The following is a 24,752-nucleotide window of genomic DNA, read 5'->3' as shown; positions in this document are numbered from 1 at the left end:
GCGCTCTCTGGTGGAAAGTTAGTGACTAGCCTAACCAGAACCCAGAAACAAAACCCCAACAACCCCGAATCCAACAGTACAGTACCCCCCCTCAACGGTCGCCACCTGGCCGAGAAGAACAAGAAGGAAGAGAACTACGGTAATCACTAATAAGAGACGGGTCCAAAATAAATGAACTGGGAACCCAGGAACGATCCTCCGGACCGTAGCCCTCCCAGTCGACGAGGTACTGCCAACCACGACCTCGCCGACGGAGTCCACGATCCGGCGGACAGAATAGGCGGATGGCCATCAATGTCTCGGGCGGGAGGAGGGGGCTCGGAAGGAGGCACAGATTGCTGGTTTGAACAGGCTTAATCTACGTAAACATGAAAGGTAGGGTGTATGCGCATCGTAGAAGGGAGGCGGAGACGAACTGCAGATGGGCTGATTACTGTAGTTATCTCGAATGGGCGATAAACCTGGGAGATAGTTTCTTGATATGGATTTTAGCGGGATGTTGCGTGAGGATAACCATACTCTCTGACCTGGAGTGTAGCTGGGGGCCGGGATCCTCTTGCGGTCTGCTTGGCGCTTGTTTTGCTCCGCTGTGTGATTAAGGGCATGGACTGTACTTCTCCAAACCCTTTGGCAGCGACGGATGTGTTGTTGCACCGAGGTCACAGAAATGTCCTTTTCCTCAGAGGAAAGCAGCGGTGGTTGGTATCCAATGGAAACCTCGAATGGTGAAAAACCTGTGGCAGCAGAGGTGTGACTGTTATGAGCATACTCTACCCATGGTAGGAATTGACTCCAGTCCGCCGGGTTAGTTGAGGTGAAGCAACGGAGGGTGGACTCCAACTCCTGGTTCATGTTTGGCCATTAGTTTCAGGGTGAAAACCTGAAGTTAAGGAGACTTTAGCACCAAGGGCAGAACAAAAACTCCTCCAGACCTGGGAGATGAACTGAGGCCCCCGGTCCGACAGGATCTCCTGCGGGGAACCATGCAAACAGAAAACATGTTTTACGAGCAACTGAGCAGTTTGAAGCGCATTGGGTAACCTCCTGAGTGGAACTAAGTGACAGGCTTTTGAAAAGCGATCAATGATGGTGAGTATATGTTTGGAGGGAGGTAAGCCAGTGATGAAATCTATGGATATATGGGACCAGGGGCGACTGGGAATGTGTAGAGGTTGGAGGTAGCCTGAAGGAGGTCGATGGGACGGCTTGTTCCTTGAACAAATGGAACAGGCTAAAATGTATTCTTTAACGTCCTTGTGTATGGGTTTGACCACCAGAACCTGCGGTTAATAAGGGCAATGAAAGCGACTTATGCCGGGTGGGCAGAAAATTTTGAAGCATGAATCCAATGCATAAACCGGGCTCTAATCGTGGAGGGGACGTAGATCTTGTTAGACGGACATGACTCTGGGGTGGGTTCAGATTGCTGGGCCTGTTTAATCAAATCCTCAATTTCCCAAGTCACCGTAGCCACAGTGCAACTGGGGGGAAGAATAGATGCAGGAACCTTATCAGTGTCGTCTGGAGAGTGGACTCGGGACAAAGCGTCGGGTTTAACATTGCGGAACCGACGGAAGGAAATGCTTAAATTGAACCTTGAGAAAAAAAGTGACCAACGGGATTGACGTGGATTTAACCTCTTAGCGGATTGGAGATAAGATAAATTTTTATGATCAGTCCAAACAAGTACCGGATGTTCCGCCCCCTCCAACCAATGCCGCCATTCCTCCAAGGCCAGTTTGATGGCCAGCAATTCGCGGTCACCCACGTCATAGTTGCGCTCCGGGGGTGACAGTCTACGGGAAAAAAAGGCGCACGGGTGAGTCTTGTGGTCAGAGGCTGAAATTTGAGACAGCACCGCCCCTACCCCAGAATCAGAAGCGTCAACCTCGACAATAAATTGCCTCGTGGGGTCTGGTTGAACTAGCACAGGTGCTCTGGAAAAAAGACTCTTAAGTTTCTCAAAAGCTTTGTCTGCTTCTGTGGTCCAACAGAAATTGATCTTGGATGACGTCAGGGCTGTTAACGGTTGGGCTGTCTGACTGTAATTTCGGATAAATCTGCGATAGAAGTTAGCGAAGCCTAGGAACCTCTGGAGTTGTCTCCGTGTCTCGGGAATGGGCCAGTCCAAAACTGCCCTGATCTTCTCCTCCGTGGGCCTTATCTGTCCAGCTTCTAGAACGAATCCCAGGAAGGAGACAGACGTTTTATGGAACTCACATTTCTCTGCTTTAACAAAAAGTTTATTTTCCAGTAAGCGTTGGAGAACGAGCCGAACATGTTGTTTGTGTTCTGCAAGGGTCTTAGAATAAATGAGGATGTCATCCAAGTACACAAAAACAAAACATTCAGAAAATCTCTTAAAAGCGTCATTGACCAGAGCTTGGAAAAATGCTGGGGCATTCGATAAGCCAAAAGGCATGACTAGATATTCGAAGTGACCGAGGGGTGTCTTGAATGCAGTCTTCCACTCATCCCCCTGACGAATACGGAGTAGGTGATAGGCATTTCTGAGATCTAATTTAGAAAAAATGGTTGCGCCATGGACCGGTTCAAAAGCGGAGGACAGCAGTGGCAGGGGATACTTGTTTTTTACAGTGATCTGGTTAAGCCCACGATAATCAATGCAAGGCGGAGAGCCGTCCTTTTGCCCTAAAAAGAACCCGCCCCTAATGGTGAAGAGGACTGGCGGATAATGCCGCAGCTAACGAGTCCCTTATGTACTTCTCCATGGTTTCACGTTCTGGTCGGGAAATATTATAAAGGCGGCTAGAAGGAAGAGGTGCTCCGGGAAGGAGATCTATTGCGCAATCATAAGGTCTGTGAGGAGGAAGAGAAAAGGCTTTGGTTTTGCTGAAAACCGGAGCTAAATCGTGATATTCAGGTGGAATTGTGGAAAGGTCGGGAGGATCCGCTCGTTCCGGCTCTGCCGGTAATGGATCTGGTGGAACTGCGGAAACGAGGCAGGAGGAGTGACAGGACGTGGACCACGATTCGACATGCCGGTTAGCCCAGTTAATGTGCGGATTATGTCGCTGAAGCCAATTGAAGCCGAGGATTATAGGGGAGTTAGCGGAGGAAAAACAAAAAAAGAAATTAACTCTCTATGATTCCCGGAAATGACTAAATGTATGGGCTTGGTCTGATGGGTGATCTGAGGGAGCGTCTGGCCGTCAATAGCGGTGACTCGAAGAGGAGCGGTGAGGGGAATAGTTTCGATTGCCAACTGCTGGACTAAAGTGGTGTCTATTAGGTCCTGCTCACAGCCAGAATCAACTAAAACAGCCAACGGGAGAGATTTGTCATTATGGATCAGGGTAGCTGGAAGTAGCAGGCGAGGGGAGGAATTATTCTGTTGATGGTCCGCCACCCTCCTCGCCCCTACTGGCGGACCGGAGGGTTTAACCGCTCCGGACAGTGAGCGATAAAATGACCGGGAAGCCCGCAGTAAAGGCATAGACGGGAGGTCATTCTTTTGTGTCGCTCCTGCGGGGTTAGGCGAGTTCGGCCGATTTGCATAGGCTCCGGTTCTGAGGAGCCGGGAGAAACTGGATCGGCTCTGAGAGGTAAGGGAACGGCGGAAACTCTTACGGGAGTCTCTCTACGACCTCTCTCTTTAGTTCTGGATCGTATTCTTGAATCTAAGCGAATTGTAAGACTTATTAGCTCTTCTAGGGTCGCTGGTTCATCGAGCGTGGCTAATTCGTCTTTGATAGATTCATTCAAGGCATGAAAATACGCACTCTTTAAAGAGGCACTGTTCCAGCCGGAAGCTGCGGCTTTTATTCTAAATTCGATGGCGAAGTCGGCCACCGTTCGCTGTCCCTGTTTAATTTTCCATAATTCTCTGGAATGGAAAGTCTTATCATGGTCGTGGCTGAACACCTGCTGAAACTCTTTTAGAAATTCCTCAAAAGTGCAACCATAATCAGTGGGCGAGGGGAACCTGGCCTCGGCCCATCTCAGAGCTTGGCCCGACAAAAGAGAGAGGACGTAAGCAATCTTGGTGCTATCGCGGACGAAGCTTTGCGGTGAGTGATTGAAAATTATGGAGCATTGTAAAATAAAGCCCTTGCACTTGTCCAAATCCCCAGAAAATCTCTCTGGCGTCGGTGGACGGATCTCCGAAAATGCGGAATGGGCTGGAGGATCCGGAGCCGGAGCCGGAGCCGGAGGGTGCTGGAGACTGTGAAGCAGAGTTTTGCAAGAAAGTCATTAATTCATTCAACCGTCGATTGGTCTCGATCTGACGGGTATTAAGTTCCTGGAGGGCTGATTCATGGGATTGTAACAGTGAATGTTGCTCTGCAAGAGTTTTCCTAATGGTGTCTGCTGGACTAGGATTTTGGCCTGAGTGTTCTGTCATGTTTGGGTCTACTTTTCTTGCCCACATGCAGAACACCACAGGGAAACAGATAATCAGTAAAAATGGTTTATTGAATGTTCAGGAAATCTGCTGAGGGTTATTGCTCCAGGAACTGCAGCTTTCGGGGAATGCGGCAAACTACGGAGACAACAGAGAGATGGTGAGTTCGAGGGCGTCGGAAAAAAGGGTGAGTGAATGACACGGACTGATCTTACTTGTGAAGTTGATGGTGGAAGTCCGGGAGGGCTAACTGTGTGGATCGAGGGGATTCAGTCCAAGAGGTCTTCTGAACGGGTCCGAGCTATTCGGGATTGGTTGGATCCAGGAGCAACAGTGGCGGAGAGGCGGACCGATGGGCTCAGGCGGGCTGGAGACTGAGGAGAGTTCTGACTGACGTTCGGCGTCTCAAAGGGAAGACACGGGCTTGGGCAACCAGCGGATATTCCTCCACGGCGTCACGAGGGAATTGGTTCCAGAAAAACCCGGAAGAACCAGTTCCTTTCACAAAGGAACTCAGCGTCTCAAGGAAGACACCTGGAGGAGGAGAACAACGAGAAGAATCACTTGAGATATTTCTCAGGAGAACAAAGAGTTTTCACTGTAGGGCTCTGACTACCATTGCTGGCAAACACTCAGGCGTCGAAGCCCCGTCAGTCAGCTCCTCTTGAACTCCAGACATAATGAGGAGATGTTGAACAGGTGTGCTGGCGATCACGCCTCCGCCGGGAAAAACAGTCTCTGGCGCTCTCTGGTGGAAAGTTAGTGACTAGCCTAACCAGAACCCAGAAACAAAACCCCAACAACCCCGGAATCCAACATTAATAGCATGTATAAACAACTATGGTGTTGTTTATACAATCGTTTTACGGTGACAGCAGCTGCAGAGCGATACACAAGTTGACCTTCACTGCAAACCCTGAACTTCTGCAGAAGCACCAGAGTTCAGATGTATCCCACAGAACATGCAAGTTATAATAATGTAATTCTAATGTAAAGGCTATAATAAACTTCAAAAACTTTAAATCTTGTGTGATAATTAGTTATTTTAAGGCATAAATGACTAAAGCTAAATAAGACAGTAAAATCAACTTATTGATTGGAATACCTTTCAAATTCCTATTGGGGTTCCATAGAAATTTGGTGGAAAATAATAATAAAAAATTGTCAGTTGGAAACATGCACTTAAACACTTTATCCAGAGCATTTAGAGGGTGAAATAAAGTTTATTCTGTTGTGATCTGTATTTGATTTATACTCCAGGTTCGTGTTGTCCTGTCTCCCTTTGATTAGTTCCCAGGTGCGTCTTGTTCCCTGATTACCTCCTGTGTTTTCGGGTCCTCGTCTGATTTGTGCTCAACACTGTTTGCTACCAGTGTTGAGCCATTAGCTTCCGCTCAGCTGCGCTGCCAGGGTTTTGGACTTTGGATTTGGTTTTTTATTATTAAAATTTTCATTTTATCACATCTATCTGGATCCTCAGCATCTGCCTCACCACCTCACATCACCACTTCATGACATATTCCATTTTTAAAGTGGGAGTCTGGAAAAATGTAAAAGATGGATAATTGTCTGCAACCAACTTCATGAACAGCTGAATACTACAATGATTGTATTACAGCAATATTTTACTATGAAGGATTGGTCATAATTACATCATGTGCCTTGTGGTTAAAACAAAGATTAATAGGTCAAACTGGCTCTGGGTCCAAAACAATAAATATGTTCTAATCTATGGCTACAAATGGGTTCAGTTTGTGTGTAAAGCAGTTATATTTTATGTAGGTCCGACAAATATTCATACACAACTTGACATACATGATCAAAACATAGTTCAGATACACAGTATTAAGTTATTGCTCACAAGCACAGCTATGACAGAAAACATGACTGGTTAAATATTAGCTTCATGGATTTTTACTGAGTTGATGAAAGTAGAGGTTAAAGTTGAAGAACTGAGCTTTTAATATTTTATCTCCTCAACTTGTTCCAATTGATGGATGCAGCTAAATGAAATGATCTATTGTATGAACTATGTTGGTTAAAATATATTAAATAATCTATATGGAAAAACCACAAGTTCACTGTAAAAAGTAATAAGTTCACTTTACTTAAAAAAAGTTAGGAAACCGATTGCCTCAAAATCTTCAAGTAAAGTAGCTAATTCATTTTAAGGTGTTATTGCTAAAAATAACTATGTTTAGACCACTCAGATAAAGGCAGTAAACCTGAGTGCCGTTAACTCAAAATCATTAATTGGGTTAACTGTAAAATATTCATTCAGACAACTCATGCAATGGCAGTAAACTTGAGTGCCGTTAACTCAAAATCATTAGTAAAGTTGACTATAAAATGTCAATTATGACTACTTCAAATTGTGAGTTATGTCAATTAAGCAGTACTCATAAAAATAAGTTATGCTTACACGTTTAAGAGTTCACATTACTTGCAAAATATCAGGAAACCAATTGCCTTGATATGTTCAAGTAAGATGAACCAAAAGTGTTAAGTTATTGGAACGAAGAGCCAACAGACAACAGTTTGAATGGAAAAAAATTTTTAATAATTAAACAAGTTTACCTTGAATACAAGGTTCTCAAGTGTGATTACATACACACTAACCTGGAAACAAAGTTTTCCATAGACTTTTTTTAGGGAAAAAAAATGACATGACTTTTTTTCTAGGGTAGCCTTCAATCTAATATTGAATCCTTCAAATGGCCCTCAGTCTTTAAAACTTTGAGAATCCCTGCTTAAATGTCTTTCTTGACTGGTGTGAAACAGAAACTCAATTCTCAATACTAGAGCCCAACATTTATCATAACATTGATAAAGTAAATAGTGAAGTAGTGAAGTGAAGTAATGTTTCTCCTCATTAACATAAAACCATTTAGTAGTCTGCAAATGCAATGATGCTCTCTCCAACAAAAAAAGAATCAAACAAGAAATAAAAATCACTTTTCCAATAAGGGTAAAGGTATCAACGTTGATCCATAATGTCACATCACATTCACTCATTGCATCAGAAGATTTTTGAGTGATTGTATTTTTGGTTTTAGAGATTTATATCCAAGTGAGAGAAGCACCCTTTGGATGAAGTCAAAGGTGTACTTCAGTTGTTGAGGGTACTCCAAATTCAGAGAATAAATAAGTCCAAAGAGCAAGCACATGGCATGTGGAAGATTTCCAAGATCATTCACGACAAGACTTCCTTCCAAAATGATGGCAGTACTTGAAGACTGGAGGTGCAGTGAGTCAGTGGAGGCCAGCCTGTCCTCAGGAATGATGGTCAGGATCCCAATGGGGGTGTGAGACACGTCTGGGTCTTCGCAGTCCTAACAACAATAGAAGCAACACCACAATTACATATCAACATAACACTTCTTTAGGGTGACCAGACGTCCTCTTTTTCCCGGACATGTCCTACTTTTCAGACCTAAAAAAATGTCCAGGGGGAATTTAAAAATCGTCCGGGATTTTGGTCAACTGCCTCAAAACACATTACATAGTTTACAGTGCATTGTGATTACATTGCCACTCCGTTCCACTACTCCATTCCAGGTTTCTTTGTATGGCAAAGAAATCGGTAGCACATGTACACACAAGTGCTACCGATTTCTTGCGCTACCGCTGGTTCTACCCCCCCACCAGCCGTCTCCCCCATCTCCACCCCCTGTTGGCGCATGTGTGTCCGCCGATTCTTTGCTAAAAAACAGTGGGACTTACCGTGACAAAACGTAGCTGCAGCAACCGCCGTATTGTTGACAGTTTGGCGTTTCTTTCAAACACGTCGTCACTCGTCAGTGTCCAATGCGCATGTGCGTTCAACGAGAGCTGCCGAATGATGCCGAGTTTTCTGCTGGTTATGCAGATGCGTTTTGCTCACTCATAACTCCAAGTTCGGGTTACTTGCTGCTGATGAGTTTGATTACTTGCCTCAGTAGAAAGTTGTCTTTGCTAAGTTTAAGTTAGTATAGTCAACAGACTAAGCTGGAATGAGTTCAGGTCACTTTTCTTTTTGAGTACACTTTACTTTTACATTTTACAGTGCAGCTGAATAACATAAAATAAAGTATTTAAATCGTTTGGTCAGAGTGAAAAGGGTTGTGGACAAAATAGACATTTAAAAATATACTGTATGAGTGTGAAAGGATGTTAAATGATCTATATACAAAAACCATGGAAAAATCATGGAATCATGGAATCATGTCATGGAAAAATTACTATAAGGTCACATTTGCTGGTCATGTCATATGATATGCTTATGAACTATCACCAAAAGAACTATTTGGGTTTCATGTAGAAGGTTAGAAGTTGTTTTTCCACTACTGCGTCAGAACCAGACTATCTCTCCCTTTGTTTAATTCTTTATCGTTGGTATAAAACTCATGTGTTGTCTCTGCCTGGGAGAGCTTAGCAAGCTTTTCATCCAGACCTGCTTCATTACTGATTGTCCTACAAGCTCTCTGTATTGTGCACAATATATGAATAAACCTGATTGAGTGATTTCACCTGAACAGTGCTTGGAAATAGAATTTTTTTCCACGACAATTTGGTGCCGTGACCCGGATCCCTCGACTGGACATCCGAGGACGTCGACGAACAGCGTTAAGGCGCCAACCTGGACTAAACACCAGCCTCAAACCTCGATTAGGATTTAAGAGAGAAGAGGGCTGTTGGTCGGCTCCACGGATCCAGCGCTGGGATCAACGAACTCAAAACCACTGTTATCAGGTGGGATACTCACTCAGGCTAACAAATTAATTTTACAAATTCTAAATTATAAAATCTAAAATAGTGAAGGATCCGATAAACCTTTCACCCTGGGGAATAGAGATTGGCGTGTTAAGAAAAACGTTGGGTTAGAGTCCCACGAGAGAATAAATAAAAGAAAAGAAAAGAAAAGAAAAATATAAAAAAAAATAATAATAATAAAAAATTAAAAATAAAATAATAAAAAAATTAAATAAAACAAACAAAAAAATAATAAAAACATAAGTGTGGGGTGAATGTCCCCTCGACAGCCGGTTTTTAGACCGAGGAAATGATAAAGGGAACCACTAGTTTCTAGGCTGAAGGTCCTAGTTAAAGCCCTTATCGGTGAATAAGGCAGGTATTTTCTTCAGTTTTGGTTTTTTAATAGAGGAACTAAACCTTTAGAGAATCCTAAAGACCTTTATCGGAAATAAAGGCCCCTCTTAAAGGAGTAAGAGGCAGAGCGACCACAAGGCTGATTTGTTGGATTCTGCGAAGACGTTTGCAGTCTAAAGAGGATATCCCACCCAATTCAGGAAGAATGGGTCTACGTGGTTCCAGAACGCAATCTCCTCCTCAGGGTGAATTGTTTGACTATTTGATAATGAAATAAAAAAAAAAAAAAAAAAAAAAGAGTGTGCTTTGTGTGAATGGATGTTTGGAATGATTTTAAATGTGGAATTTTCCCTGCAAAGTGAATTAGAAGCAGAGGAAAACAAATAAGGAAAGAAAATGCTGAACATAAATATTTAGTGGATAAATTACTGGCCTTCATATTTAAAACAAAATTTGTTTCGTTTGATTTTTTCTCTCTTTGAACAAAAATGATTTTATTTCTTAAAAGTATCAATCAATAAACTTATTTATAAGGGACCCTTTCTTACTAAAGGCATACTGGATGGAGATTAAATGACTAAAACTATATGACCATGCAAAAGGTTAAAATATGATTCATAAATACAAACTGTATGTATAGGAAAAAACAAGAAAGGTAACAAAACAAGCCCTAATCAACTTCTACTTGCTTCTCTTTCTCTCTGTCTGAGCCTCACTGCAGTGCATCTGACCTCTGACCTCAACTCCTCAAACCTGTCCTCCCATGGACCGGATGCTGTCCCTTCTACAAAACCAACTGATGAAAGTGACCAAGAGAATCAAGAAGATGAAGAAGACAAAGAAAACCTCCATCACATTCAGGGGACGACTGTCAGGTCTCCTGCTGGACATTCAGACTGAAAACTGAGTGCAACTGAGCTTTAAAATCCTCCACTGGTCTGAATCAGTGTGGAGAAAGAAAAGATAAACATGCTTCTGAGCTGTGAGAGAAGAAGATGAAGAACTGTTTGATGCCTTTTTTATCTTTGGACAACATGGACATTGACTGAGGGACGATCTGGACAACCCAAAGAGCCAACACAAGAACCAATTGGACAGACAGGAAGCCGGAGGAGAGAGAGACGGGGGAGGATTTCGCTGCAGCGATGCCAGCAGCAGGAGTGGAAAGGGAGCGAAACGAAAAATAAAAGACATTTAAGATAAGTTATACACACACATACAGCCACTGCAACGAAGACTACTTGCTACTAACCCTGTACACATTTAGAAATTAGTGAGAAAAGAATGGCTTCAAAAGAGTTTTGTGCCCCTGTTATCTCTGAGTCCTGAACAGAAGAACCTGTATTAAAGGTCCTTTACGGGTCCATGAGCCATAGATTGAGAAACTGTGAAGGGAAACTGTAATAACTGTGCTTCTGTAACAAAATTATGCCATTGAAATATAACAAATAAGATGTTGGAGAACATTTTAACCAAAACTATGGTTCTGAAAGAAAAGTTTTAAAATAAATAAATCATTTAAAAGCTGAACTGTTGCAGACACAGATAGTAAATATAATGTTATCAATGAGAATTACAAAGTGGTCCTATATAAAATACTGGTGTCCCTTGACTTTCCTTTCTTTTTGAAATTCTATGCTGTGTTATATAAAATATTACTAAATTTTTTTTTTCCTTTTGTGTTAAGAATTACAGATCCTTGTTACTGCAGTGTTTATAATGTTTTGGTATACCATATAATCTATGGTTGCATTTAAATTGAACAAAGGAAAGTTTCTATAAAATACAGCTGTGATAAATTTGAACTTAGAGGTTAAAAGGATTTTGTTGTCCTGGAACTACTAGTTATGAAAAAAATTAAATAATTTAAATAATTAATGAAGCGCCTCAGCAAAAACTTGATCAATTGGTTGCTATGATCCTACATTTCTACCTTGATCTTCACTAACTGAAATCATCTGACTAAACCTGACTTGATGCAGTTTGTTGATGGTTCTGCATAATGTGACCATGCTACTGATCTAACCTTGTTTGCTGTTTTGCATAAATCACCTATGTTTGGCTCCATGTTCAAACATTTTCCTGCTAAAACGTCTGTGCTAGTAGCACTAACTGATGCATGAAAACTAGTTGCTTGTGTGCTATTATTCTCACTGATTCCAAGATTCTTATTATGTTGTCTTATTGCTAAAACTTGTCCACTATGCTTTGTCGAGCCTCACAGACAGTGAAAACCTTCCTTCCATTTCCTGCCAAAGTGCTGCAGCCATCAGACCGGCTGACGGGTCCAAATGCTGGCAGAGGCCGTTCCAGAGGATTTTCCAGGTGTAACTGGTGACCAACACACCTGCTGAAGTCCAGGAAGGAACAACCTGAATCCACACCAACCACTGTGAAGGACTACCTGTCTGTAATGTGACTACGTCACAACTCTAAATCTGAAACAACAACAGATTGGTGTTAAGTGCTAGTAACCTCTGACACCCAACATTCCAGAAGAGGAAAGAAACGGAATGAGGGAATATGGAAAAGATGGAAAATAACAACAACCATTGGTTGCTTTTGTACGTCAAAAGGCTCCCCAACCAAAGAACTATTGCTGGTCCACTGGCGAGTGGCCGAAGTGGGGAGTGAAGACTGAAATAAATATTTAGTAAAGATCCTGAGAGAGAAAGAAGAAAAACAAGGACGTTCATTACTCATTGTTCCAGTTACAGACATTTGTGTTGGTTATTTCTAATATTTCTTGTTGTTGTTGTTTGTTTTCTTTGTAAATGTTTTAATGTTTGTTTTTTTTTCTCCTCCTTAATTAGTTTTGTATTATGTTTTTATTTTATTGTTTCTTGGATTTTTATGTCTTCAATCATTGGTATGGTACCTCCTCACTTTTCCTGGACAGAGCATATACAGGGCCGCCTCCCTGGCAAGGAGGGGTTGCAAGATAAGTTTTCCTACCCAACTCAGAGAAAATATTGTTATGGAGTAGACAGGGTTACTGCCGGTAGGTTTTTCGTATCTTGCGTATATGTTCCTTTTGTTACATCTTCCAGGATAGTGTTGTGTTATGACTGAGGAGGGAAATGTGTTGATTAATATTAAATATTTTCATATTTATTTATAATCAAAAGGGGGGAAATGTCATGGAAAAATTACTATAAGGTCACATTTGCTGGTCATGTCATATGATATGCTTATGAACTATCACCAAAAGAACTATTTGGGTTTCATGTAGAAGGTTAGAAGTTGTTTTTCCACTACTGCGTCAGAACCAGACTATCTCTCCCTTTGTTTAATTCTTTATCGTTGGTATAAAACTCATGTGTTGTCTCTGCCTGGGAGAGCTTAGCAAGCTTTTCATCCAGACCTGCTTCATTACTGATTGTCCTACAAGCTCTCTGTATTGTGCACAATATATGAATAAACCTGATTGAGTGATTTCACCTGAACAGTGCTTGGAAATAGAATTTTTTTCCACGACAGTATATAGAGCAACTTGTGTGTTAACTAATCTGTAGGATTTATTCAAATTATTTTGTGTTTGTGTGTTTTGGTTTGATGATTCCCACCAAAATATACAACAACCTCCATTGGTTATGAAAGCATTTTAAAGAAAATATTAGCTGAAACTTGAAACACATTTTAATAACTTTAATAATAATGATGGTCAAAGTTTATAAAAATAGTTTTTTTCTTCCAGATTAATGAACCTAAACATGAACATATTATTTTGTAACTGACATCATTAAAGCCCTTTTTAGTGGAGGTGCTGCGGTGGTGCAGTGGTAACACACAACCCACACATGGAGGCCTTAGTCCTCCACACAGACGTCACAAGTTCAAGTCTTGACCTGATGACCTTTGCTGCATGTCTTCCCTCTTTCATTGCCTACTTTACTGTCTAATTACTCTCAGAATAAAACCCATCTGAACAAAAAAAATCCTTTAAAAACTTTTTAGTTTCTACTCTAAAGTAATTTAAATCAAAATTGCTTTTGGTTTATTGTTGTTTTCTAATTCTTCAAAAGCTGAAAAGGATCCAGACCTCAGGATTGTTCTTGTTGGGAAAACTGGAGTTGGTAAAAGTGCAGCAGGAAACACCATTTTAGGAAAGAAAGTTTTTGAGTCTGAACTCTTTCTTTCCTCTTTGACATCAAAGTGTGAGAAGGAAACTAATAGTTTTGCTGGTCTAAATCTGGTTGTTATTGATACTCCAGGTCTGTTTGATACAAATAAGAGTAATGAAGAGGTTGTGAAAGAAATCGCTAAATGCATCAGCATGGCGGCTCCTGGTCCTCATGTCTTCCTGATTGTGATCCAACCGACCAGATTCACAGCAGAAGAAGAAAAAACAGTGGAAATAATTAAGACAATGTTTGGAGAAAAAGCTGCCAAACACACCATGATCCTGTTTACCCATGGAGACGAGCTGAAAAAGGGAAACATTAAAATAGAAAACCTGTTAGAAACATCCCAACCTCTAAAACACATCATCAGTCAGTGCTCCATCCTGGAGAAATTTGAAGATAAATATCATGTTTTTGACAACAATGTTGAGGATTCTGCTCAAATTGGTGGACTGGTGCAGAAGATCAACAGAATGGTTCAGAGAAATGGAGGAAGTTTCTACACCAATGAAATGTTTAAAGAGGCAGAAAGAGCCAACCAAGAAGAAATGAAACGACTCCTCAGAGAAAATCCAGATATGAATCCTCAAGATGCAAGAAGACGGGCAGAGAGAAACAATTCATTTATCAGTGCTGTCTTGAAGGCTGCTGCTGCAGGAGGTGCTGTTGGAGCTTCCAGGAGACCATTAGGAGCTGCTGTTGGATTTTATGCTGGAGGTTTGGTTGGAGCCGTGGTTGGAGCTGTAGTAGCACTGAAAGAGAAGGGAGTATGTGTTATACAGTGATGAATTGTTTGATATTTTGGCCACAGCTTATTAAACCCTGATTTTCATGAATAACAAAATATGTATCAGTAATAAAATATTTGATCATGTAATTAAGTATTTAATAAATATTTCAGCATCTGTGGCTGAGATGAGGAAGGAAAAACTTTTTTGTCTTTATTACCAAGTTCTTTGATTCCTGTTTATTTCAGTCGCATGTAAAACTGTCAACAGTCTGAACAATATAGTGAATAAATGTAAATATAACTTGTAGTGTAAAGAACCTGTGAGCCATCAATGAGGGTAGAAACAAATGGAGTTACTTTAGCAATACATTATCTTAATCTGTTGATTTATTCTGATTTCTCTTAAAGTTAATATTTAATGCTTATCTGGTGATTAATAATATTAATCATTACCTGCTGGTTTAATTGTTACCAAAATCCAACGAAATAAAAACATACATTGTAATTATAAAGTGAAACTATTTCAGTCCTATTTTCAACTATATATTTTAGGAAATGGGAAATCTGATTGTATATTAATTAAATTGCACTTTATTTTCTAAATCAAATCAACAAAGATATCAGGGGAAATTTTCAAGCAATTCTAGTTTTGGTTCATTTGATTGTAAAGGATTCACACAAATATTTAAATAACTTATGAACATAAACTGTTTATTTTCATAAAACGTGAAAATGACAGGGTGAACTGAGAGGATGGACACATGAATGTCATAAAATGGTTGATTAAATGATTAAAATACAGACTAAAATCCTCAACACAAATATACTGGGTTTGATTTCCAACCATCAGACATTTGCAACATATTTTCCACTTTCATGTCTTTTTTGGGTGTTTCCTCAGATTATCTGTCTCATAACAAACTGTTACAAAAAGTGACAATTTGAACAAATGTGTAAAAATTTATATTTTAATAAAAGTTACATGCATCTTTAAGACACTGCTCCTTCTCATTTGTGAAGCAGAAATTCAAATTCAAACATACTTTATTAAACCCAAAGGAAAATTAAATGTTGTAGCTCATTAATTCAGATTCTTGAAAGAGTTATAAAAGATGGCAAGAAAGATCTCTTGGATTACAGTTAATCTGTATTTCAGTGACTCTGAAGAATCCTCTGTTTTATTTTTAATCATGTCCGTTCTGGTCCTCCATACAGTTCTACATGGACAAAGTCTGAAAAGGGGTAAAGTGATTTTAACCAGCAGTTGTTTTATCTGAAATCAGTTCAACTGTTTCTACTACACTGAGAATGTCCACCTCTAAAGGTTGCAAACATCGCCACCTTGTGGAGTTTTAGAGTTATTGCATCACTGGCAACAGCTGATTCCTCTCACTCTGACATTCAGAGTTACAGATCAGCAAGTGAACTCAAACAAATATTCTTTTAGCTTCTTTTCACAGAAAAAGAAAGTTTCATAAACTGCAGCAGCTTCCAGGGTCCTGCTGCTGGAATAACCGACTGGTCAAGTTAATGATCCAGCAGGACTTCAGCTTGTTATGTAGGAAAACATTCAGTCATAATGGGAGACCAGGATACAGAGGAATCAGAACTGATTTGTTCTCTTCATTCTTTGCAGCAGACAGTCATCTGTATGAACATGAAGTTTCTTTGTCCAAACCTTAATAAAGGTCACTGTGTCTGCTGATGTTCAGCACTCTGATGCAGAATCCAAAATCCTCGTTCATGACCCAGATGTTCATGTTTTCTCATCAGGACCTCGGTCATCAAGAGACTCCATCCATCTGGAAAACTGCACTGTAAAATGTAAAAGTAAAGTGTACTCAAAAAGAAAAGTGACCTGAACTCATTCCAGCTTAGTCTGTTGACTATACTAACTTAAACTTAGCAAAGACAACTTTCTACTGAGGCAAGTAATCAAACTCATCAGCAGCAAGTAACCCGAACTTGGAGTTATGAGTGAGCAAAACGCATCTGCATAACCAGCAGAAAACTCGGCATCATTCGGCAGCTCTCGTTGAACGCACATGCGCATTGGACACTGACGAGTGACGACGTGTTTGAAAGAAGCGCCAAACTGTCAACAATACGGCGGTTGCTGCAGCTACGTTTTGTCACGGTAAGTCCCACTGTTTTTTAGCAAAGAATCGGCGGACACACATGCGCCAACAGGGGGTGGAGATGGGGGAGACGGCTGGTGGGGGGGTAGAACCAGCGGTAGCGCAAGAAATCGGTAGCACATGTGTGTACATGTGCTACCGATTTCTTTGCCATACAAAGAAACCTGGAATGGAGTAGTGGAACGGAGTGGCAATGTAATCACAATGCACTGTAAGCTATGTAATGTGTTTTGAGGCAGTTGACCAAAATCCCGGACGATTTTTAAATTCCCCCTGGACATTTTTTTAGGTCTGAAAAGTAGGACATGTCCGGGAAAAAGAGGACGTCTGGTCACCCTAAAGAAGTGTTATGTTGATATGTAATTGTGGTGTTGCTTCTATTGTTGTTAGGACTGCGACGACCCAGACGTGTCTCACACCCCCATTGGGATCCTGACCATCATTCCTGAGGACAGGCTGGCCTCCACTGACTCACTGCACCTCCAGTCTTCAAGTACTGCCATCATTTTGGAAGGAAGTCTTGTCGTGAATGATCTTGGAAATCTTCCACATGCCATGTGCTTGCTCTTTGGACTTATTTATTCTCTGAATTTGGAGTACCCTCAACAACTGAAGTACACCTTTGACTTCATCCAAAGGGTGCTTCTCTCACTTGGATATAAATCTCTAAAACCAAAAATACAATCACTCAAAAATCTTCTGATGCAATGAGTGAATGTGATGTGACATTATGGATCAACATTGATACCTTTACCCTTATTGGAAAAGTGATTTTTATTTCTTGTTTGATTCTTTTTTTGTTGGAGAGCATCATTGCATTTGCAGACTACTAAATGGTTTTATGTTAATGAGGAGAAACATTACTTCACTTCACTACTTCACTATTTACTTTATCAATGTTATGATAAATGTTGGGCTCTAGTATTGAGAATTGAGTTTTTGTTTCACACCAGTCAACAAAGACATTTAAGCAGGGATTCTCAAAGTTTTAAAGACTGAGGGCCATTTGAAGGATTCAATATTAGTTTGAAGGCTACCCTAGAAAAAAAGTCATGTCATTTTTTTTCCCTAAAAAAAGTCTATGGAAAACTTTGTTTCCAGGTTAGTGTGTATGTAACCACACTTGAGAACCTTGTATTCAAGGTAAACTTGTTTAATTATTAAACATTTTTTTCCATTCAAACTGTTGTCTGTTGGCTCTTCGTTCCAATAACTTAACACTTTTGGTTCATCTTACTTGAACATATCAAGGCAATCGGTTTCCTGATATTTTGCAAGTAATGTGAACTCTTAAATGTGTAAGTATAACTTATTTTTATGAGTACTGCTTAATTGACATAACTCACAATTTGAAGTAGTCATAATTGACATTTTATAGTCAACTTTACTAATGATTTTGAGTTAACGGCACTCAAGTTTACTGCCATTGCATGAGTTGTCTGAATGAATATTTTACAGTTAACCCAATTAATGATTTTGAGTTAACGGCACTCAGGTTTATTGCCTTTATCTGAGTGGTCTAAACATAGTTATTTTTAGCAATAACACCTTAAAATGAATTAGCTACTTTACTTGAAGATTTTGAGGCAATCGGTTTCCTAACTTTTTTTAAGTAAAGTGAACTTATTACTTTTTACAGTGAACTTGTGGTTTTTCCATATAGATTATTTAATATATTTTAACCAACATAGTTCATACAATAGATCAATTCTCATTTCATTTAGCTGCATCCATCAATTGGAACAAGTTGAGGAGATAAAATATTAAAAGCTCAGTTCTTCAACTTTAACCTCTACTTTCATCAACTCAGTAAAAATCCATGAAGCTAATATTTAACCAGTCATGTTTTCTGTCATAGCTGTGCTTGTGAGCAATAACTTAATACTGTGTATCTGAACTATGTTTTGATCATGTATGTCAAGTTGTGTATGAATATTTGTCGGACCTACATAAAATATAACTGCTTTACACACAAACTGAACCCATTTGTAGCCATAGATTAGAACATATTTATTGTTTTGGACCCAGAGCCAGTTTGACCTATTAATCTTTGTTTTAACCACAAGGCACATGATGTAATTATGACCAATCCTTCATAGTAAAATATTGCTGTAATACAATCATTGTAGTATTCAGCTGTTCATGAAGTTGGTTGCAGACAATTATCCATCTTTTACATTTTTCCAGACTCCCACTTTAAAAATGGAATATGTCATGAAGTGGTGATGTGAGGTGGTGAGGCAGATGCTGAGGATCCAGATAGATGTGATAAAATGAAAATTTTAATAATAAAAAACCAAATCCAAAGTCCAAAACCCTGGCAGCGCAGCTGAGCGGAAGCTAATGGCTCAACACTGGTAGCAAACAGTGTTGAGCACAAATCAGACGAGGACCCGAAAACACAGGAGGTAATCAGGGAACAAGACGCACCTGGGAACTAATCAAAGGGAGACAGGACAACACGAACCTGGAGTATAAATCAAATACAGATCACAACAGAATAAACTTTATTTCACCCTCTAAATGCTCTGGATAAAGTGTTTAAGTGCATGTTTCCAACTGACAATTTTTTATTATTATTTTCCACCAAATTTCTATGGAACCCCAATAGGAATTTGAAAGGTATTCCAATCAATAAGTTGATTTTACTGTCTTATTTAGCTTTAGTCATTTATGCCTTAAAATAACTAATTATCACACAAGATTTAAAGTTTTTGAAGTTTATTATAGCCTTTACATTAGAATTACATTATTATAACTTGCATGTTCTGTGGGATACATCTGAACTCTGGTGCTTCTGCAGAAGTTCAGGGTTTGCAGTGAAGGTCAACTTGTGTATCGCTCTGCAGCTGCTGTCACCGTAAAACGATTGTATAAACAACACCATAGTTGTTTATACATGCTATTAAGAAAGAGATATTTTAGGTTAGCTTAATATGGAAAAGTTTGGCTCTCTCTCTTCCTTCCCGGGTCCCCGAGCGGATGGCTTCACGTCGGCCAGGAAACAGCGAGGCGCGCTGACGTCACAGTGTTACAGAGTTTAATCCAATAGGAAAACACCGTATGAATTAACAAGGAAACTGCAGTTACAGAGATATACATTCTTTACCTGAGTCAGAGAATTAAAAGAAAAAGAACAAAGACAGAAAGAAGGACAAAGACGCGTCTTTGGAGAGAGCCGATGTAGGAAAAGCAGAATATGGCGGCTATCTAAATTCTTATTATTGAGCATTCACTTTTCTAGTGAAGGCGTTTCTTTTTGTTAATATATGCAAATAGGGCGTTCCCTGTTTTGACCAACCAAAAGCTACCTTGGAAAAACTTAGACCTTCCCCTAAGTTTACGGCAGAAATCAAAAGTCGTTTACTACTTGTTAAAATTATAAGTTATTTTCATCAAACTTAGTTTTCTGCTTTTCTGATTTCAGCATCTCCAAAAACTTAAATCTTTGTCTTGTCACAGAACAAAATGAGGTAGAATTCCTTTTCTAATTCAAACAATTTTCCTTTGATTCTGAAATTGTCACTGATAACACATTTTCAAATACATTCATCCTCTACTAGATTAATACTTCTAACTTGGGTAATATGCTTTAATCGAACACACGCTATTAATATTTAAGAATGTATTAAAAAATCAGAAGTTCCTAAAATTCCAGGCTGTGATCAATTCCAGACGCAGCTCTCCTCCCTGAGAAACCCCCGACCTTCGACCTCTGAGCCAGGGAGGATATGGTTTATGGCCTACCTGATTTAAAACCTTTCAAGAGAATAGTGTTTTGGTTAAACTCCTCCAAGAGAATATTTATCTCCTGTCTCCTGGCTGGCTTACATCTGTTTAGCATTTGTCCAAATAAGAATGTTCTATCTACTTGAATGCACATGGCATGAGATTAACTATATTAAGCACTCAAAACTAGTCAAATTTCCTTACAATGCAAAGGGAGAATCTCCAAGAACTGCTGGGGCAAAGACCTAGTATATTAACTGGTGAAATGCCCCCTTTGGATCAGATCACTTAGTTGGAGAGTTCTGATGAGACCAGGTTTCCATTGCAGGCTTAGGCAGTTCTAAAAAACAGCTCTCATGCCTTTATAATGAGCTTTTCTTTTACATTCTCTTGGTCCTCATCAAAAACCTATTTCAGCTACTGAACAGGTTTCTTTTTAAAATAGACACACCTGACATTCAAACAGAAAACAAACAGGTTTCTCACGTCAACCGTCAGAAAGGCACACCTAACTGGTAGTTACTTGCTGCCAATGACGCATTCCAGATCAATCGAAACTCAAACACAAAGATGAAGCTTGAAGCAAATTAAACAATGGAGATTTTCTCTGCACTTTTCAGAGGAAACCTGTCAATCCCTAAATTGATTGACAGTTATTTAAACTGTATAAATCAAAAATTTATACAGTTTAAAATATCTTTATTATTTATTATAAAACCATCAAACCAAATGACTTTGCAAATAACAAGAACTGACAAAACTTACAGGTAAAGAGAAGCACCTGCTTTGACTTACTTGGCTGCCAGCCCAAGAATGTTCATCCATTTGTTGTCTATGTAGTCCCACCACACCCTGTTTACCTGAACATGTTGATAGGAATCCATTCTCTGCCAACAAACTGGACTCATCAACTGATCCAAATCGCTCCTCCAACCTGCTGTAAGCGTCTCATTATTAACACCGAGCTGCTCTAACTTTCTTCCCTCCATTTCAGATTTTGTTCCTGAACTGAAACCATGAAACTGCAAATTAAAATCATTTCACTACTTTCTGGAAAAAAATCAGCTAAACATTTATTGGTTGTCTTTTGTTTTCTGCATTTGAGACAATTTGTCTCAGACATGAGAGAACAACCAAGTCATCATGACACAACAGAAACGGCTGGAACAATAAATCTGTATTTACTTAGTTTGTTTGTGCACAACATTTCAGCAACAAGGCAGTTTAAAGTGCTTTACACTATATAAAATAATAAAAAGTCATGAAAACATCATACAGTCAACAATTGAGAAACCAGTAGCAAGAATAACATTTTGTCAAGTGCCGTTGTTAAAATCATCAATACTCATCAAATATATGGATCAGTGTTTCATTGATTATGTTTCAACAGCAACTCTAAGCAGCTGGTTTTCAGTCTTGATTTACAGGTCATCAGTGTTTCAGCTGTTTTGCAGTTTTCTGGAAGTTGTTTCCAGATTTGTGGTGCATAGAAGCTGAATCCTGCTTCTGCATGTTTGGTTCTGGTTCTGAATTCAGAACCAGAAGACCTTAGAGGTCTGGAAGGTTGCTATGACAACAGCAGCAGATCTTTAATGTGTTGTGATGTTACGCCGTTCAGTGATTGATAAACTAACAACAGTATTTTAAAGACTATTCTCTGAGCTACAGGGAGCCAGTGAAAGACTGGCGATCTGTCCAGGGTGAACCCCGCCTCTCGCCCAGGACACAGCTGGAGATAGGCACCAGCAACCCTCCCGACCCCATTAGGGAAGAAGGGTGTAAGAAAATGGATGGATGGATGAATAACTGAAGCTGTGCGTTGACTCTACATCATTCCTCTTTAGGTCCACAGATAATAACTTCAGTTTTTGTTCAGCTGGAGAAAGGTTTCACACTCACACATTTATCTGTTCTCATCATCTGTTCAGTAATTGGATGAGTTCAGAGTCTCCTGGTGAAATCGTAATATAGAACTGTGTATCAACTGCGAAGTTATGGCAGCTAATCTTATTTCCTGTTATAATCTGAGCCGATAGGAGCATAGGTATTGAATATGAGGAATCCTAGGATTGAGCCTTGCAATACCCCACATGTGACTTCTGTCCACTTCGATGAGAAGTTTCCTATTGAAACAAAGAAACCCCAGATCTTATGTAAGATTCAAACCAGTTGCTTACTGGACCAGAGAGTCTGACCCAACTCTCCAGTCATTTCAGTGATATGTCATGGTCAAAAGTGTCAAAAAGCTACACTGAGGTCCAACAGAACCAGCACCGTGGTTCTTGCACAGTCTGTGATTAAATGGAGTTCTGAATCTCAAACATCAGAAACAATTGGGGGGTGCTCTGGGGAATCAGAGTCAGGTAGTTTTGCTTTTTGAGCACTACAAAAAGAAGCAGTTTAATCAGACAAAAATACTTTTTGGGAGCACATATATTGTTCAATAATCTATACCAGGGATGGGCAATGCTGATCCTCGAGGGCCGGTGTCCTGCAACTTTTAGATGTATCTCTACTTCAACACACCTGAGTCAAATAATGAGGTCATTAGCAGGACTCTGGAGAACCTGACTGCACTTGGGAGGTGATTCAGCTGTTGGATTCAAGTGTGTTGGATCAGGGAGACTCTAAGAGTTGCAGGACACCGACCCTCGAGGACCAGGATTGCCCACCCCTGAACTATACAATTATTGTTTTCAAACTCCACTGAAGTTTATTTCACACTTCAGGTTGTGTAACGGGTACCGTAGCGACAGCACCGCTGTTGACAGATATACTCCTGAAGAACAGGAGAAAAACGAGGAAACGGCTTGTTCAGTTCAAGTGTCATGCAGCAATTTATTCGAGTTTTACATCCAAACATACTTGTTGTATTGAGTTTCTTTCTTTACAGTTTATTCAAAGTCCAACCTTTTTAATACATTTCAGTGTCCATACGTGACAAAAACAAACATCTCTTTCCTAAACACATATCCACTCATTCTTCTTCTTAGCTTTCTAATCTATTTATCTAAAATGAAATGCATTAGACAGTGGTTACATTAACCAGCTACTTTTTAACTTAAGACAGTACTGCATTGGACGTTCAATAAACTAAAGTCCTTAATAAAACCAAACATCATTTTTAAAGTCACTTTTTTATCATCCTGAATCCTAATGGTAAAAGAACTATTTTAACACTGGTGGTGGGGACCTTACAAAGGCCAAAACAGAAAAATAGACATCGAGTTATTCAGTTTCTAACGGTTATTCCAGCATAAACTGAAGTGGGTGAAGCGCATGTATTAAACAGACTTGGCTAATGGCTAACGTTAGCATGTACACCGTGCGTAGTTACTTTCTTCGAACAAAACGACACAAAGTCAACAATTGAATAACTAATATAGCTCATAACTATTCCAAATACGTTCCAGCATGTCTAATTACTGGATTAAAACCCTATTTTCATATTTACCCACCTGAAGAACAGGAGAAAGACGAGGAAACGGCTTGTTAACCTCAAGTGTCATGCAGCAATGAGGGAAAACACAAGCAGGACACCAAAACCGCCACCCGCCCCCGGCTGGCGTGGAGTAAATATTACAAAGCACATAAAAAAATATAAAAAAAACTCTTCTCCAAAATAAAGTACAGAACTTGTATTAACAATTTCAAGTCATAAACACAAATGTCACACTTTTGTGGTCGCCACAGTTGCAACAAAACAACCATTCAGCAACATTCACTGCAAACCATCTTTACAGTGAAACACTTTTGCGTAACAGTTTTTTTTTTCACTCATCCATACCGCTTCCCGCCACTGCCCCCAGTCCCTTACAATGGCACAGCGCCCCCTCCAGGGGGTGCATCCCACACTTTGAGAACCACTGCCTTATAGCAAGATAAGGGATCCCGAACACTGGAGAGACAATCTGTCCCCCATGGAGTGGAAGGAAAATAACATCCAACCTTGTGTGTTTAACTAAAACAGTTAATGTGGTTACAGTTTATAAGTAGGCCTACAGTATATAACATGATCACCTTATAATCTAATATCCCACCACATCCCAAAGACAAGACTTTAGGATTCAGGTTTTGTTTTGAAATGGGGATCAGTTCTCATCTAATCATCACAGGTTTTATTAGAAGACAGAGTTTGTGGCAAGGAATGCTTAGGAATGAGATCTGATCAGATTATCAGGGTAAATGGAACCCTAATTGGAATTTGAAAGGTATTCTAATCAATAAGTTGATTTTACTGTCTTATTTAGCTTTAGTCATTTATGCCTTAAAATAACTAATTATCACACAATATATTTTCATAACCAAGAAAAGAAAGGAAAAAAATCTTCATTTAATTTGCTGATTAATTTTACTGGAGATCTAAAAGAGGAACCTGAGATTAGTGGTATTTCATTTTGCTCTTAAAACCCCAATAAAAATTTGTTTTAGCTTTTTACCTCTATTTGGTATTTCCCCAAATAGATTAATATTTTACTAAGATATGTCTATAAAGTTGAGATTTCCTCCGAATAGACCCAACAGCTTCAACGCTCTATAGGCAGGAATGGAGAATATATTGAACATTTTGTTGTGTT

The 24,752-nt window shown here is 39.7% G+C and overlaps 1 protein-coding gene across 1 annotated transcript; it reads left to right on the top strand.

Annotated features, from left to right (window-relative positions):
- Nucleotides 1-10,217: 10,217 nt before the first annotated feature.
- LOC122835555 (GTPase IMAP family member 9-like) lies at nt 10,218-14,363 on the top strand. Its single transcript, XM_044124711.1, has 2 exons — nt 10,218-10,329; nt 13,480-14,363. Exons 1-2 carry the CDS (start codon nt 10,218-10,220, stop codon nt 14,361-14,363), a joined length of 996 nt encoding a protein of 331 aa, XP_043980646.1.
- The last annotated feature ends 10,389 nt before the right edge of the window (nt 14,364-24,752 follow it).

The sequence above is a fragment of the Gambusia affinis genome, linkage group LG08 (assembly GCF_019740435.1).
Source record: "Gambusia affinis linkage group LG08, SWU_Gaff_1.0, whole genome shotgun sequence".
Taxonomy (NCBI): domain Eukaryota; kingdom Metazoa; phylum Chordata; class Actinopteri; order Cyprinodontiformes; family Poeciliidae; genus Gambusia; species Gambusia affinis.
The sequence above is the reverse complement of the archived record's forward strand: the minus strand, read 5'-3'. Positions and strand labels throughout refer to the sequence as shown.